Genomic DNA, 16011 nt, shown 5'->3' on the forward strand with positions numbered 1-16011 from the left:
TACAGCTCGAAGGGCCCCTTTTTTTAATTTGTGTAATACCTGTTTTGTACCACAAGATGGAAGTGTAACCAATAATAACTACTGATGAACTACTTTTCATCACAGTCAGAATCAGAAATACTATATTGATCTCCGGGGGGGAATTGAGACGTTGCAGTTGCTCTTATATAAAAGCATAAAGACATATAAGAAAAATACAAATAAAGGACGATGTAGCATGTTAATTATGTTCATAATGTTACAATATATAACAATATATGTAAAGCAATATAAATATATAATAAAAGTAAGAATAATAAATGAGAAATATGTACAAATATGTGCATTAAACTCATACAATATATAACCTTGCTAACACAGAGCCAATAAAACCCCATAACTGTTATGTTATGACAGTTATAATTCTAAATGTCTGTATGAAGATCCTGCTACAGATGTTTAAATAAGAAAGCATCGTGATCACATTCAAAACGTGGTTGTTGACATGAGCCTCTGTTATATTTTACCTCAGGAAAAACAACACTAGACAACTTCATAACACAAGAGTCACACGTAAAATTAATAATGTGCTTTATACTGAAAAAAAAAAAAAAAATTGAGAGACTACAGAGACTCCAGAGAACCACAGCTATGTTTTACCCAACATTGTCATAATGGGGATGTACTCACTGATGGACAGTTAACATGCATATTTATGCCAAGTGGATTATTCTCCCGGGAATAACTGTATTTTGTTCTGAACTATATTGACACCACTGACAATCACATCTTTGTGCTCATTGTTCAGTGAATATCACGAGGTGCACACCATCCTGTGAGGCAGAAATGCACCATTATAACAGTATACTGGTTCCATATGAGCCCCACAGCTGCCTCCTGACCTCCTCTCTCTCGGCTCTGCTCCTCTAAAGAAAAGACCTCTGTTTGCATCTGCATTCAATCTTTTCTTTTTATGCAAGTTTGACAAAAAAGCAGCAGCTCCAAGGTATGATTGTCCTCATAAATGTCATTGACTCCAAAGAGGAACAAATGAGGTAGCAAGCATTTTCTGGGTCAGCCCAGCAGGCGATGGACTGAAGGGAGGAGAACTGGGAAGTTGCTGTAATAGCCCAAAGGAAGACATTTTTCAAGGACCATATGGCTCTCTGGTGATAATGCAGAGGGAAAGTTGCCTTGAAAGCAATGATATGTTGCAATAACTATTATTTCTAAATATCTTTAACCCAGCGACATTGTATTTTGTATATTTGCAAAAAGGCACATTAAGGATGTCAATAATTGAAAACAAAGGGTTGTTTCATCACGCTTTGTTAAATCTCATTAACTCGTGTTAATTCATCCACATAATTCAAGCATCCACATGGACAAATAAAATCTCTGAGCCCTTTAGGGTTTAACAAAAGCTTCCCTCCAAAACCAACAAACTAGAATGTGATATTATAAAATGTTGCATGTGCCTTTAAGAGCCTCATGTCCCACTCTACATGTCTCTCTCTGAGCCTCATATGTGTTTGTTGGCATCAGCTGTCCTCAGTGCTGAATAGAGCAAGGACATCTTTTCCTTCACGTCAATGGGATTAGAGGAAGAAATACCCTCTTCATATACTGCTGGCTGTCATCTCAGTGCTCAGAAGACAACATGGAAATGCAGTGTGGACAGAGGACAGAAAGAAGAGCGGGATGAGTCACAAGTTTGGATTACAGAGCTGATCAGTTTTTAGTTTCTTATACTAAATGAACAAGAAACGTGTTTCCGATCTCAGGGGAGGTATGCAAAAAATCCGAGGCTGCAGACTCAGAAACAGCATCACTGCTTTTTAAACAATGACTGAACCCAGGGGTCAGATGAAGAGTTCAAATGCTACGAGCAGCACTGTGTTGGAACTGCAGTCTGCTTCATTCGACCCTGATGTCTCATCTTTGTCTTTGCCTCCAAAACTTGGCCAGAGCAACTTCCGAAGAGTCAGTCGCACAGAGGACAGTGACCCCTACCCGATCCCCGGCCTGGCAGCAGACACCCTGCACATGCGAGTGAAAGAAGGAAGCAAGATCCGCAATTTGCTGCGGTTTGCAACTGCTCGCATGCAAGGGGAGGGAAAAGATGGGACATCACTGAGACAGGTGGTCTTCACCGGCTCAGGTAGAGGAGTCACCAAGACCATCACCTGTGTGGAGATCTTGAAACGTAAAGTGGGTGAGCTCCACCAGGTGTCCAAGCTCTACTACAAGACAGTGAATGAGGTATGGGAGAGTCCACAGCAGGGAGCACCAGGTATAACCGTGCAGAGGACGGTCCCTGCCATCTGCATCCTGCTCTCTAAAGACCCTCTGGATCCCCAGGAGCCTGGGTACCAACCTCCCCAAACCCCCAGTGTTCCCACAGAGGACGCAGAGAAACGTAGAGCTCTGATCAGGTCGGCTCACAGTCCGACCTCACAACACACCGCCAAGAGAGTCTGTCTGGATGACTGGAGTGTGTGTTCTCCGAGGGCTGACCCCTCGTAGTCGATTAGTCGACTAATCGGTTGTTTGGATTTTAGTTGACTAAGATTTCTTTTGTCATTTTTATGCGTTTTTCATGCTGAATTACTTATTTCCAAGAAACTTATGAGCACATCTCTGGTAAACACAAGATTTAAAGTTGTGCTTTTGTGTGATTCTTTGTGGAGAAACTCAGTTTTACATATCTGTCAATTAAAGGAACAGTGTCTAACATTTCGGGGGATCTAATGGCATAAATTGAATATTCATTCATTCATTCATTATCTGTAACCGCGTATACCATTCGGGGTCGCGGGGGGCTGTAGCCGATCCCAGCTGACATTGGGCGAAGGCGGGGTACACCTTGGACACGTCACCAGACTATCACAGGGCTGGCACATAGAGACAGACAACCATGCACGCTCACATTCACACCTATGGGGAAATTTAGAGTTAACAATTAACCTAACCTGCATGTCTTAGGACTGTGGGAGGAAGCCGGAGAACCTGGAGAAAGAAATTTAATATAATGTTCATAACTATGTTTTCATTAGTGTATAAACAACTGAAACTAGGAATCGTTGTGTTTTCACTAGCTTAGAATGAGCTCTTCATATCTACATAGGGAGCGGGTCCTCTTCATGGAGTCCGCCATGTTGCTCCGCCATGTTTCTACAGTAGCCTAGAACGGACAAACCAAACACTGGCTCTAGAGAGAGACTTTTACATTATTACGTTACCTGAAGGTCACTAGTTCTCCGACACGCTTGTGAAACTGCGGTAACGTGAGCCACAGAGTGCAAAACCGTGATACTGCCAGCCGCAGTCTTGAAAGGGACGAGTGAGAGGAGAGGTACTTAGTTGGTTGCAATCTGCAAACACACCACTAGATGCCGCCAAATCCTACACACTGTACCTTTAAATCAACTAATCGGTTAGTCATCAAAATCATATGGGTATCGACTAAGAATGTCTTTGGTTCAGGACAGCCCTAGAAACATCTCCATGAAAGTCTGACTACATCATGTGAAAGATCAGAAAATTATCATATTAGGGTTATTTTATCATGTATTCTTAGCAGCATCATGTTTGCCTAAAATATTAAATATTTCTGAATTTCAACTTTTATATTTTACTGTTTAAGGTATTCCGCCACTAAAGTGGACAAACTGTCTCTGATAGCCAAAACAAAACACATTCATAATCTACGATATTACATCAGTATACATCTTCAGTGAGAATAAATAAAGGTGATACTTTGAATGATTTGCAGCAAAAAATGTGCATGATGAAATTTAAATATGTCTTTTGCAACGCTTTGTTATGAGAAGTAATGTATGTTTAAACGATGATTAGCAGTAATATAAATAGTTACATTAGTAGTTTTTATTTAGAATTTCTTTTCATAATGATGCTGTCCCTTTTTACGGATGTAACATCAATGAAATAAATGAAATATGCATTTCAACTTTGATGTTTCGAGTGTTTATACACATATTTTATTTTAATAAAATTCCTTTATGGAATTGAAGCAGTTTAAACTTCTAAACCAGGAATTGTATAGAAAAACAAACATTATGTACATATGTACATTACCACCTGTATATTGTCAGCAGTCATTTTAATCCAAGTTAATTAGTGTTTGTGAGTTACAATCTGTCCTCCAAAACATTAACCATTTTTTCTTTGTTATACTGAAATGCAGCATGGGGAAATAAAAAAATAATAGTATCAACACCACAAGTTTTGAGACTATTTAACCCCCATTCTCTCATTCTCATCCTGACAGAATATAGTCTATAGGCAACACTTATCAAAATATCTGATATTGCCTCAGGAACCTGTGTGGTACAGCTACTTATTAGTGGGGTCATAGGTGAGGGAATGAATGAATGAATGAATGAATGAATGAATGAATGAATGAATGAATATATAATTTATTTTCTTGTCTGGTCATTTACATAACGCATCCCTCATGGGATTATTCAGACACATCAATTTACAAACTATCAAATCAAACCTCAGGGCATGTTAGCCCACCATACGGTCTAAGACCTGCTCCATATATAAAGCGTCTTGAGATAACTTCTGTTGTGATTTGACGCTATACAAAAATAAATTGAATTGAATTGAATTGAATTGAATTAACAGCACAATACACCAGCATCATCCAAACATACACATAAACATAAACATCATCCAAACATAATTGTAAACATGAACCTCCCACAAATAATGCTCCAGGTCAGGATATACTGTATCCCACAATAGAAATAGACTACAACAAATATACAATCACAAATATGCAGCACAAATCTGCTGAGGGTGTACAGCACATTTTTGAACACATAATTCAAAGTGTGCCATAATGATATTAATTCGGTCTATTTGCATTTTGGCATGGTGTTTTATAGCAGCTCCATTGTATTTTAAAGTGCTTGGAGCTTTTTATAGCATCCCACTAAAATATATCCCATGATTACTGACCTTTTCTGTGAGAATAATAATGCATGTGTAACATCCAGAAGTAGAATTAGGAGAAGAATAAATAATCAATGTGGACAAGGTATCAGAAGTTCTAAGTCGCTCAGGAGAAATGTGTATCGGGCAACAGAGGTGAAACAAGACATGGACGACAGTTACATTTGAAAGGTAAAGATACAGATCTATTCTCCCCATATTTCAAATGCATTAGCACCCAAAAGAAAAAAAAACAAACCAAAACAAAACAAAATGCTTTCCTTGGAAAATATCACTTATTCTTTCTTTCAGGTTTAATCAAATCAGGAATACACCCGTCAAGTAAGTATTGGTTTTATTTATGTTTTTCTATTTTATTTCTAGTTGGAATGCTAATTGAGTTCAATGTTATTAGTTAGGCACTCATTAAGTTATTTATTTCTATTTTGTCTTATTATGGTTTCATGAGTCCTGTTTTATGATGCCTTTAAGTCTACAGGTGATTCCTTTAATAAGGGAAAATTAAAGGGAATTTTTTAACTCAGCTCAAAATACTGACCAGTTCCCTTAATGGAACGTTGTAACCAACCCAAACAAATGGATAAATACAAATATAAATATGAACATGATCCTGATCCCATTTGGGACAAGTCTTCTTAAAATAAAGACAGAAAAAAATCATAAAAAGGCTATGCACTTTTACTGTGAGAAACGTTATCGTCTCTGACCGGGTGCCGTTGTCTTTCCTGTTCCCTCCGACCGCGGTCGGGAGGCGGAAGCAAGAAAAGCCAACACTAGGATCAGCAGTGATTCATGGAGAGATCTTTGTCTGGTCAGCTAATATTACTGCCAAGCAGCTGAAATATAGAGTGATATTGTGGTTTTAGCTGACGTGTGTCACCTCAACAAGCATTTCTGATTCTTACAAACAGTCGCTTTAAAGGGACTATTTGTAACTTTGTAAGCGTATAAATGTAGCCGGTCGGCACACATGCGCGCTCGCATATGCGCATTCGCGTGTAGCCGCTGTACCCTCCTCCTCTGCCTGCTCGCCTTCACTCAGACAGCTCAGCTCGCTCCACCTCTAGACGTGAACGCGTGCTCACTCCACACTGCAGAAGAGTTAGTTTAGCTCTGAGAATATCTAGTGAATGCACAGGGGACGTTTGTGCAGAAATAACTGCTGCAGCTCCTCCAGACCAACAGAGGTTTTCCGTGTCTTGTGGAATGACGGAGCTCTACAGAGATTTACGTTGTCTTCTCGTTACCGACCGGGTGCCTGTGTCTCCTCTGCTCTCTCCGGCTGCGGGCGGAGAGAGCAGGGAGACACGCTGCAGAGCCCCGCTGCCTCAGCCTGCACTTAGGCAGAGACCTTCGTCTGGTCAGCTAACATTACTGCCAAGCAGCTGAAATATAGAGTGATGTTGTGGTTTTAGCTGACGTGTGTCGCCTCACTGTTTTGAGCGATGCTCGTTCAGGTATATTGAGAGCGAGCAAGCGCGAGCCCGACGCTGACTTTCGTTGATTTCACGGCCACAGGTGTCGCTGTTAAGAAGCATTTCTGAAAGTTACAAATAGTCCCTTTAATGGAACGTCGTAACCAACCCAAAAAAATTAATAAATAAAAATATAAATATGAACATGATCCTGATTCCATTGGGGACAACTCTTCTTAGAATAAAAACATAAAAAAAACATAAAAAGGCTTGGCACTTTTTACTGTATTACTTATGGGTCAAAGTCAGAGGGTCAACAATACAGACAGAATGAGCTGCATGACTTCGCGCATGCGCAGAACGTCTCCGTCTACGTGACCGGCTGATCTACTGATCTCCAGCTTCTTCCTCCTTCAGTCAGTATCTCTCCCCAGGTCTGTAGCTGGCTGTCACCATCATGTTCAGAGCAGCCGTCCGACTCTCAGTCTCCGGGGTCCGGAGTTTAACCCGCACACAGCCAGCCTGTCGAGGTATGTGTTCACCTCTGGATGATATCTGTTGTAGCTTTTGAAACTATCACGTGAAGTCATGTGTGTCTGTCGGCTAACATGGCTAGTTAGCTGCTATTAGCTTAGCAGGTGTATCTATAAATAAATACAGCCCGCACTGTCACACGTGTTAATGTTTCACTCAAATCATGTAGACTTGTGTTCAATGCTGCTATTACCCACATAGCGGTGAGTGTGTTCAGCTGTCAGCAGCCTGTGTCCTTGTCATGACCCAGCTGGTGAGGCTCAATCTGAGGCCTAGCTGCTAACATGCTCACTAGGCTAGTTGACTAAGGTTAGGTTGACTAACAGTAGCTACAGCTGGGTGTGCTCAGCCAGCTGCTCTCCAGTGTGTTCAAGACCATCAATGCAAGAAGGCTTTATTTGTAGAGCACATTTCAGCAAAAGGGCAATTCAAAGTGCTTTACATAAACATTCAAGAACATTAAGACATAATTAAAACAGTTATAAAACAATAAAAACATTAAATATTAGAAAATTAAATAAAAATAAAAGCTATAGGATAGAAGCTAAAATAGAGTATAACACAAGAGTAATAGCTCTAGTGCAGTATATAAGATCATTAAAAGGCAGCAGCAGCAAACAGGAAAGTTGAAAATCAGAGTTGGAGTTGGTCCTGCAGGTTTCTGGGAGCTTGTTCCAGATATTTGGTGCATAAACCTCAGGGTCATCAGGGTATGGTTTGGTTCACAGTACAGGAAAACACGATGTTTATGATGTTTTAGCGAAAACTTTGCTATATCCTCCTGGGAACCGAGTTAAAAAAAGTGTCTTCCAATTACTTTTGTTTGTGATTTCCTTCCTATTTAGGGTTAAAAGAAAATCTTAACAATTTAGGCTTGTTAAACTTTATTTTTATTGTCCACTGTATAGTGGACTACAGGACTATTTCAGTGTGGAAAGACTGGGAAAAAAAAGAACAGATTATGGCTGTAGAGTGATATTAAACCAAGAATACATTCAAATTGAAAACAAACACACATGCCATATCACTGGGAAGCCTATATGTCCTCTTTACGATACACCAGGGGTTGATAGAGTAGGTCAAACGAGTAAGAGTAACAAAATGTCCACTACAGAGGACACATGTCGATGGGCTGGGTCTCAGGAGGATATTTATATATTTTTTTTATTTATTTTTTTATTGAAGAAAATTAATTTACAAACATTAAGGCATTGTAATCTAAACTCAATACTTCTAACATACAAGGCGCCATCGGATAGGAAAGATAACTTAAATTATAAAAAATAATAATATAATAACAAAAATAAAAGAGGGGGTAGAAAATAATTCAAGGAACAAAAAAAAGAAATGCATAAATAAATAAATAAATAATAATAAGACTGCAACTCTTCCATAGTAGCTCTAGGGGTCATCATCATATACTTTGTATCTATCTATATTGTAACTATAGCATTAATAGAAATGTCCTGAATGTCAGAGTGTGTTCAGGCTGGTACGTGCAGTATAGGCAGGTCATGCCAGGACGTTTGGCATTGATCCAACTGCATACAGAGTGACGTTGGATAAGGACACATAATGTCTAACAATGGTTAGACATTATGTGTCCTTATCCAACGTCACTCTGTATGCATACCCTTAACTGTATTACCCTTCTACATTACACGACTCTAGGTGTCACTATAAGCTTTATTTTGTTGGTGATTAGGTTGTCTAACTTAGAACTGTTTTTTCTTCGTGCAGCTCTTTTGGCCTCAAGGTGTTACTCACATGGAAAGCAAGAGACCGATGAGGAGTTTGATGCCCGCTGGATCACCTATTTCAACAAGCAAGACATTGACGCATGGGAGCTGAGAAAAGGTATGTTTGTATATGACCGTGAAACTGAATCACATCAATCTGAGACAGATTTATGGACAGAATGATAATCACAATTATTTTTGATCAATATTGAGATCACGATTATTTATCATGATTATTCATTGATTTTAGTGACAAAATATTTTTATTACACTTTCCCATTTAAAGATAGGGTCGATGATGTTGGAAAGCATAATTTGAAAGTAGCATCGCCTCAGGAGCTCCGTCTAAACCCCCCCTCTACCCCCCCCCTCCCCTCGGGGCTCCTTCCAAGGCAACGGCCCCCACACACATGCGCATCGTAGCTACTTCACAGACACAGACACAGAGCGGAGAGAGGACCTCAACTCAACAATGCTACCTCATGACAAGTAATTGCAGCAGTGCTACTTTTGGCTGAGTTTTCTCTTCCTTTTTCCAGTAAACTTGTACAAATAGTGTTTACTGGATAACATCGTCAACCCTGCCTTTAAATAAACAGAGCACTGATTTCACCTACATGCTGTACTACATTCCTGCTAATGTACACATCTTTGCATCAAAATAAGACTAGTCCTTATTCACAGAGCATCTCCTAGAAGCAAAATAAAATTGTACCAAAGCCTTTTACCCTAAATTAAATTAACAGAACACTGTTCTCATGTTCGCATTGTACCACATTCTTGACAAATTTAGCATTAATTTAGGACTTAAAATAAGGTTCTTCTTCACCTGAATTAAGAGCGTTTTCGTTTTGTCCGTCTGCTCTATGTTAAAACAAGTAATATACAGTGTATTACTCTTCTACTCTGGACTGCAGCCGCAACATTCAGGAAAGTTTTTCACAGACTGTCGCTGTAGGGTGCACATGCAGAAGCATGAAAGCTCCCCAAAACTGAAGCCAAAACATCTCAGTTATTTTAGGAAAGGCTTGATTTGATAGCAGCACGGTTTTCTATGAGTGGAGAACGCATTTTAAACGTCAACATCGCAGTATATCATATTCATGTATTTGTGGGAAGCCACAGTCGTGATGACGATTAATATTCGATAAATTGTGCAGCCCTAACTCAATACATAGTGTCCAACAGTTATTACAGGGGTTAGAATGAGGAAGTTGTTTTCAGTTCAGTTAGTTTAGTAGGTCAAAGCTAAGATTTGGCGATAATAAAATATTGACTGAGTCAATAGAGAGTTGTCAACTAGTAAAGATTTGGTCTGATCTGTGAGGATGACTGCTTTGACAATATTAGATTACAGGATGAGAGCATTAGTGATGAAATAGTTTGAGTTTTCGTTTATTCACTAGATATTACTTTAATAAAGTACACAGTAAACTTTATTGTAGTAACATTACTAAAATATAAACATTAAACATTTATGGTTTAATAATTATGCAAATTTGATTTCCACAATGACATAACTGATCTGTCTGTAAATGCAACCAGTGTTGCCATGATAACTTGTCTCTGTATATTTGAATGGGAGCAACAGCCCCCATGTACATTTAATACTAGGGCCAGTTATAATTGGAATGTTTTCAATTAGGGCTGCAACAAACAATTATTTTCATTGTTGATTAATAAATAAATAAATAATTTTTTCGATTAATCGATTAGTTTGGTCTATAAAATGGTGAAAATGTCGATCAGTGTTTCCCAAAGCCAAAGATGACGTCCTCAAATGTTTTGTTTTCTACACAATTCAGATATTTGGTTTACTGTCAGAGAGGAGTAAAAAAAATAATAACAATAATATTCACATTAAACAAGCTGGAAGCAGAGAATTTTGACAATTATTAATATTTTTTTTACTCAAACCGATTAATCGTCAATTATTAAAATAGTTAGTGATTCATTTATTATTGGACAATCGATTAATTTTTGCAGCTCTATTTTCAATGCTAGTGCTAATTCGTTTCAGAATAGATTCCCAAACAACACATTTTCAATAACTCGTTTTGAGGAACATACATGTTTTTCTACAAAACCTCTTTTTCATTTAACAAAAGAATCCAAACTTCTCAAATGTAAAGTGTTTGACAAGTAGCTGTACAAGAACTTTGTGTAGATAAAATATACTCTAAAATCAGCAAAATCATTATTCAAATCTGAAACTGTGATAAAAGAATAAGAAAGAGCGGTACCAATCCGAGCAGGCTTAGGATACTTGACTGACAGTTTTCAATACTTTATGCTGCAGACACCCTTTGGTCGGTACCAAATGCTGTTTGATGTCTGACCATAGCAAACACAACCACAGAAAACAGCACTGTGTGAAAAATATGCGCAAGCTCACATGTCTGGTAATTATTTCGTAACATGAATGCTGCATTTCTACTGTTTACCTCACTATTGTGATAAAATGATTTACACCGTAACGGCTTTCCAGAGTAATAAAGTCCTATCAGAGAGTATTATAAACAGCTCTGCAGTGTTTTGGCGTCTGATAAGCCTTCAGACACGTTAATCTGTTACTGACCCCGGACTTCCTGGATCGTATTTCATCATCTCAGTGGTACCTGAAGCATCACACATTCTTTCAATGCAGGGCTATTTTTGGTGTGAAGAGAGAAAAGCACAACAGAAGAGATGATTTGAGTTGCAGGAAAGAAAGCGAAATAGGGAAAGACTCATTATCAGGTGAGAAATGATAAGATCAGAAATGATTCCTCTAGGCAGTCATAGTGGTTGAACATTACACTAAAACATATACAGGAAGTAGTTTTGCAAATGTGGTTGGTGTTGCAGTTTTGCCTTGAAAACATTTGTATGCTCAACTTGTAACTCAAACTTGTATACCCAATTTCGGCGTTTGTCAAATTCAAAATAGTATTGTGTGTGTGGCTCGTAGGGCTGTAGCCTACCGAATAGTTTGAAGCTTCATTCATAATGTTGACATTGAATTATTAATGCCTCATCTAAACATTGCGTACCTTTTCCTTTTGAGCAACAGCCGAAATGCAGCTTATAGTGAAAGTGTTTATTTCTGTCTCATTTCTCCAATTTAACAGATATAATTCCTTCTTTCAGGGATGAACACATTGATTGGTTACGATCTGGTACCTGAGCCAAAGATTCTCGAGGCAGCACTGAGAGCCTGTCGGAGGTTAAACGACTTGGCCAGCGCCATCCGGATTTTGGAAGCTGTGAAGGTGAGAGAGAGAAAGGGATCTTTCTGAGCTTGGTAATAATTTGGAGAATGTTGCCTACCAGCATCTTTGCTTGTTGATAGTCATAAGTTAATGATTAATGGGTTTCACCATCTGTCTTTTCCTCAGGATAAAGCCGGCCCTCATAAAGAGATCTACCCGTATCTGATCCAAGAGCTGCGGCCAACATTAGACGAGCTTGCCATCCCTACACCCGAAGAGCTCGGCATTGACAAAGTGTAGATGAGTAGGTATTAATATACTCTGATCAGTCATGTGTTGTTTCTCATAAGAGGGCAACCTAACAGACATGTTGTTTGTTTCGTTTCAGATCTAAAGACGGTGGATATCCCCAGGACACAGAACCCTTGTGCTTAACTGTTTGCCTCATATAATACGTGTGATATTTAATTTGGCCTTTATGAAGTTCTTTTACTTGTAAAATATCAATGAACCTAATAAAGGAAAGTTTATCTTTGAATGTCAAAAGTATTTTGGGATATTTTAAGTAGTTATTGAAACAATACACTCAATTCATTACAAGTTGCTTTAACTGAGAGCAGAGCCTCACTTGTATGGTGCATGTTGACTGAGTGTGTGTGAGGACATTCTTGTGAGAGTCACTTTTTGCCACCAGGGAGCAGCGTTTTCACATGAATGTAAAAATCATTTTACTGTATTCAATCTATATTTCATCTGTTTTCATTTCAGGGAGAATGTATGTGCTTGTAAAATAAACATGTTCAAATTGCAAATGGTGTAATGTTGTTATCAACACATAACTGGAATATTGCTCGAATGGATACGAAATATGACAACTTAAATTGATTTTGAAGTTTTGTTTCTATTAAAGATTGGGACAGAAGGCAATTTTACAGTCCATGGACTTTTCTGTATTTTTACAAGCGGTATTATACAGAGAATATTAGATTGTTTTAATATTATTATGTTATGCTTATAATTACCATGCACGCCACCCTTATTGGGATGAGCATAAAATACCTCCAATGTGTCAGTAAAAAAATTTCAATTGGCTTGTGTGTAGTTGTACCATTTTGAAATGTGCACAATTGTATTCTCTTTAAAAACAAAAATGTACTCGATGGTAAGATATTCTTTGAGTTAAAATAACCTGAGTTGAGTAAATTATTTCAGTGCTCTTTTCATCACTGCAATCTTTGCAATTATTATCAGCTAAAACTGTAAAAACTGTAGTGCAGTGGAGTTTAAAGGGTTTTAACAAGTCAAAGGTACTTAAATGCGACTGGTATACCTAATGTAATTTTTGGTATCCTTTGACATGCTTAAGAAAAGCGAGAACACAATTACTTGATAAAACAAGCTTTTTTTTGCCAATTTCAACATCTCTTATACTGCCTGAGATTCATAAATCTGTACCAACCAAGCAAACCTGTGGTTTAACAGGAGAAATAAAGAGTAACTGATCATACTTGTTAATTGAATTAGTCACCGTTCTGCATCTGCTACAAGGTCACTGAAAAAAAAAGTAGATATTATTTGAGAGGAATTGGTTTAGATTTTGTATTCTTGAAATTTCCCTTTCCAAGTCAATGAATACACTGTGTGTGTGTGTGTGTGTGCTTGCGTGCGTGAGAATTTAATTCTTGACCAGGGTTACCCAATTTGAAAAAATATATAATTGCAATTAAAGAGGGTTGCAGGTTCAAACCCGGTTTGGGGCCCGTCTGTGTGGAGTTTGCATGTTCTCCCCGTGTTAGCGTGGGTTTTCTCCGGGTTCTCGGGCTTCCTCCCACAGTCCAAAGACATGCAGGTTAGGTTGATTGTTGACTCTAAATTGCCCGTAGATGTGAATGTGAGCGTGAATGGTTGTCTGTCTCTATGTGTGTGTCTCTCCAGTGATAGTCTGGCGACCTGTCCACGGTGTACACCGCCTTCGCCCAATGTCAGCTGGTATCAGTTCCAGCCCCCCTGCAACACTTAATAGGATTAGCAGTTACAGATAATGGATGGATTGATGTAATTGCAATTATTTTGACTGATATTGCAATTGCGAAATGATTTGCGATATTAGAGGGTATGATCATTTTTGGATCATTATTCTCATTTTCATTGAAAAACATTAAAATTATTATGGTGGGATTTTAGCAGGGATCTGTATCAAACAAAGATGTTTTCTTAAGTCCGTAGAATATGATGTGTAGTTCAGTACATCTCTGCAGCACCACAATATTTAACTTAAAATGGTATTTTGACACAATTTGCCTTTAATAAATATTGTGCTTCCTGCGATTTGAAAGTTGCAGTAGGCAATATTGCGATTGTGATAAAAATGTCTATTAATTGTGCAGCCCTATTCTTGACTTCTTATCCTGTAATCAATCTGGTCATGTCAACAGCATATGCCTCTGGCTTTTTATAGAGGGGTTGGAGTCAATATAACCTAGATTTCCAGTATAATGTGTTACATATAGTATTGGGCTGTTCAAAATAGAAGTGCATGAGATGTTCATCAAGGTGCCAAATAGCAGTTGAAATTGGTTTTGTAGACAAGCAAAAGTCAAGAGCCATATGTCTATTCAGTTAGTGGCCTACTGAGTGGCAAAGTTGATCTGACTGCAACACATACATCTATTTGTTTATGCCACCATGAATACAGGAAATAAAGATGAACCATTGACGGTTTTAGCTACGCTCCATTGGCTCCCAGAATCTTTTAGAATAGATTTTACCATAACTGTACGTTATGGGTTGTAATGGTCCTTTAAAGGAATTTCAGCAGTTAGAAAGGACTGAGTGGTCTACAATGTCAGATATAATCTTCATGAATGAAATCAAACCATTCTGAGACAGAGAACCCCTTTCAGTCACAAGGTAGGAGCTGCAATGAGTTTTTGGCAGGTTAAAACTGAATTTTATGAGTTGTAATGGTCCTTTAAAGGAATTTCAGCTGGTAAAAGGGATTGAGTGGTCTATAATCTGTCAAATATAATCCTCATAATTGAAATCAAACCATTCTGAGACAGAAAAAATCTTTCAGTCACACGATAGGAGCTGCAATCAGTTTTTGGCAGGTGAAAACTGTATTTTATGAGTTGTAATGGTCCTTTAAAGGAATTTCAGCAGTTAAAAAGGACTGAGTGGTCTATAATCTGTCAGATATAATCCTCATGAATAAAATCAAACCATTCTGAGGCAGAAAAAACATTTCAGTCCCCAGGTAGGAGCTGCAATCAGTTTAATAACCTTTCAGCATATTGTAATTCAAGTGTTCTGAGAGATACCTAGACTTCTGCACCACCTCATGGCTCTGTTTTCAGGATTTAAATAATCTAGCCCGTGACGGGAGACTTTGGCCAATCACAGGTCATTTCAGAGAGAGAGCCTTCCTATTGGCTGTGCTCTGGTTGGTGGGCGATCTCAACATGGCTACCGGGTCACAAACTTTATAATAAACAGTACACTACAAGATGTTTCTGAAAACATTTTATGTGAGAAATAGGCATTGCAGTATATTGATTCATATTTGCGAGGGATTGACAGCTGCTCAGAGACGGCAGGCTCCAGCTCGACTACGATTGGTTGTTTTCTTCCGGTGTGTGAAATTTTGCAGATGTCATTAGGAGCACCAGAGGACAGCGGAGGACACAGAGGCACATGCTTTTTTTCAGATTACCTATCTCATGCACTACTGTCAGTATATAGTGACCGTTTTATATAAAAAAATATATATTTTTTTAATCATGTTTGCTCCATTTCTACCCACTGCAGCTTTAATGGTCTTTGTTTTTAAATTTCACTATTTTAGCATAGCTCTACTGTCCTGTTGTTGTCCCCTTGTTTGAATGTGTTGCACTTTTCTTTTCTTTTGTAAAGCACTTTGAGCTCTTGATATGAAAAGTGCTCTATAAATATATTATTTTGGGGGAATTCAAGCTATTAGATCTGCAGTATACCGCCGACAGATGACCTCTGCCAGCCTCTTTTACACACTGTCTGTTAAATGTACTTAAAGGGACTGTGTAACTTTTTACACGTATAAATCTACCGGATCGGGATCCCATGCACGCTCGCATATGCGCGATCGCGTGTGGCCGGAGTCTCTGTTCCGCTGCCTGCTTGCTTTCACTCACA

General features: G+C 38.5%; 2 protein-coding genes across 5 annotated transcripts; both read left to right on the top strand.

The window, feature by feature from the left end:
* The first annotated feature begins 1529 nt into the window (after positions 1–1529).
* Positions 1530–3263, top strand: LOC141767074 (ribonuclease P protein subunit p25-like protein). Its single transcript, XM_074634321.1, has one exon. The coding sequence runs from the start codon at positions 1825–1827 to the stop codon at positions 2503–2505; it is 681 nt and encodes a 226-aa protein (XP_074490422.1). The 5' UTR covers positions 1530–1824; the 3' UTR covers positions 2506–3263.
* Positions 3264–6737: 3474 nt separating this feature from the next.
* cox5aa (cytochrome c oxidase subunit 5Aa) lies at positions 6738–12653 on the top strand. Of its 4 annotated transcripts, none has more exons than XM_074632491.1 (5): positions 6738–6907; positions 8652–8768; positions 11780–11901; positions 12028–12145; positions 12610–12653. In XM_074632491.1, the coding sequence occupies exons 1-4, from the start codon at positions 6835–6837 to the stop codon at positions 12139–12141; spliced, it is 426 nt and encodes a 141-aa protein (XP_074488592.1). In that variant the 5' UTR covers positions 6738–6834; the 3' UTR covers positions 12142–12145; positions 12610–12653. The 4 variants fall into 4 exon arrangements, with proteins under 4 accessions (XP_074488592.1, XP_074488590.1, XP_074488591.1 ...); XM_074632489.1 differs by having other exon boundaries at positions 6739–6907; positions 12230–12653; XM_074632490.1 differs by having other exon boundaries at positions 6739–6907; positions 12238–12653.
* Positions 12654–16011: the final 3358 nt, after the last annotated feature.

The sequence above is a fragment of the Sebastes fasciatus genome, chromosome 4, assembly GCF_043250625.1.
Source record: "Sebastes fasciatus isolate fSebFas1 chromosome 4, fSebFas1.pri, whole genome shotgun sequence".
NCBI lineage: Eukaryota > Metazoa > Chordata > Actinopteri > Perciformes > Sebastidae > Sebastes > Sebastes fasciatus.

Coding starts and splice junctions, on each gene's coding strand:
- LOC141767074 (XM_074634321.1), top strand. CDS start 1,825: ATGACTGAACCCAGGGGTCAGATGAAGAGTTCAAATGCTACGAGCAGC.
- cox5aa (XM_074632491.1), top strand. CDS start 6,835: ATGTTCAGAGCAGCCGTCCGACTCTCAGTCTCCGGGGTCCGGAGTTTA. Junction 6,908..8,651: donor CACACAGCCAGCCTGTCGAG/GTATGTGTTCAC, acceptor TTCTTCGTGCAG/CTCTTTTGGCCTCAAGGTGT. Junction 11,902..12,027: donor GGATTTTGGAAGCTGTGAAG/GTGAGAGAGAGA, acceptor TCTTTTCCTCAG/GATAAAGCCGGCCCTCATAA.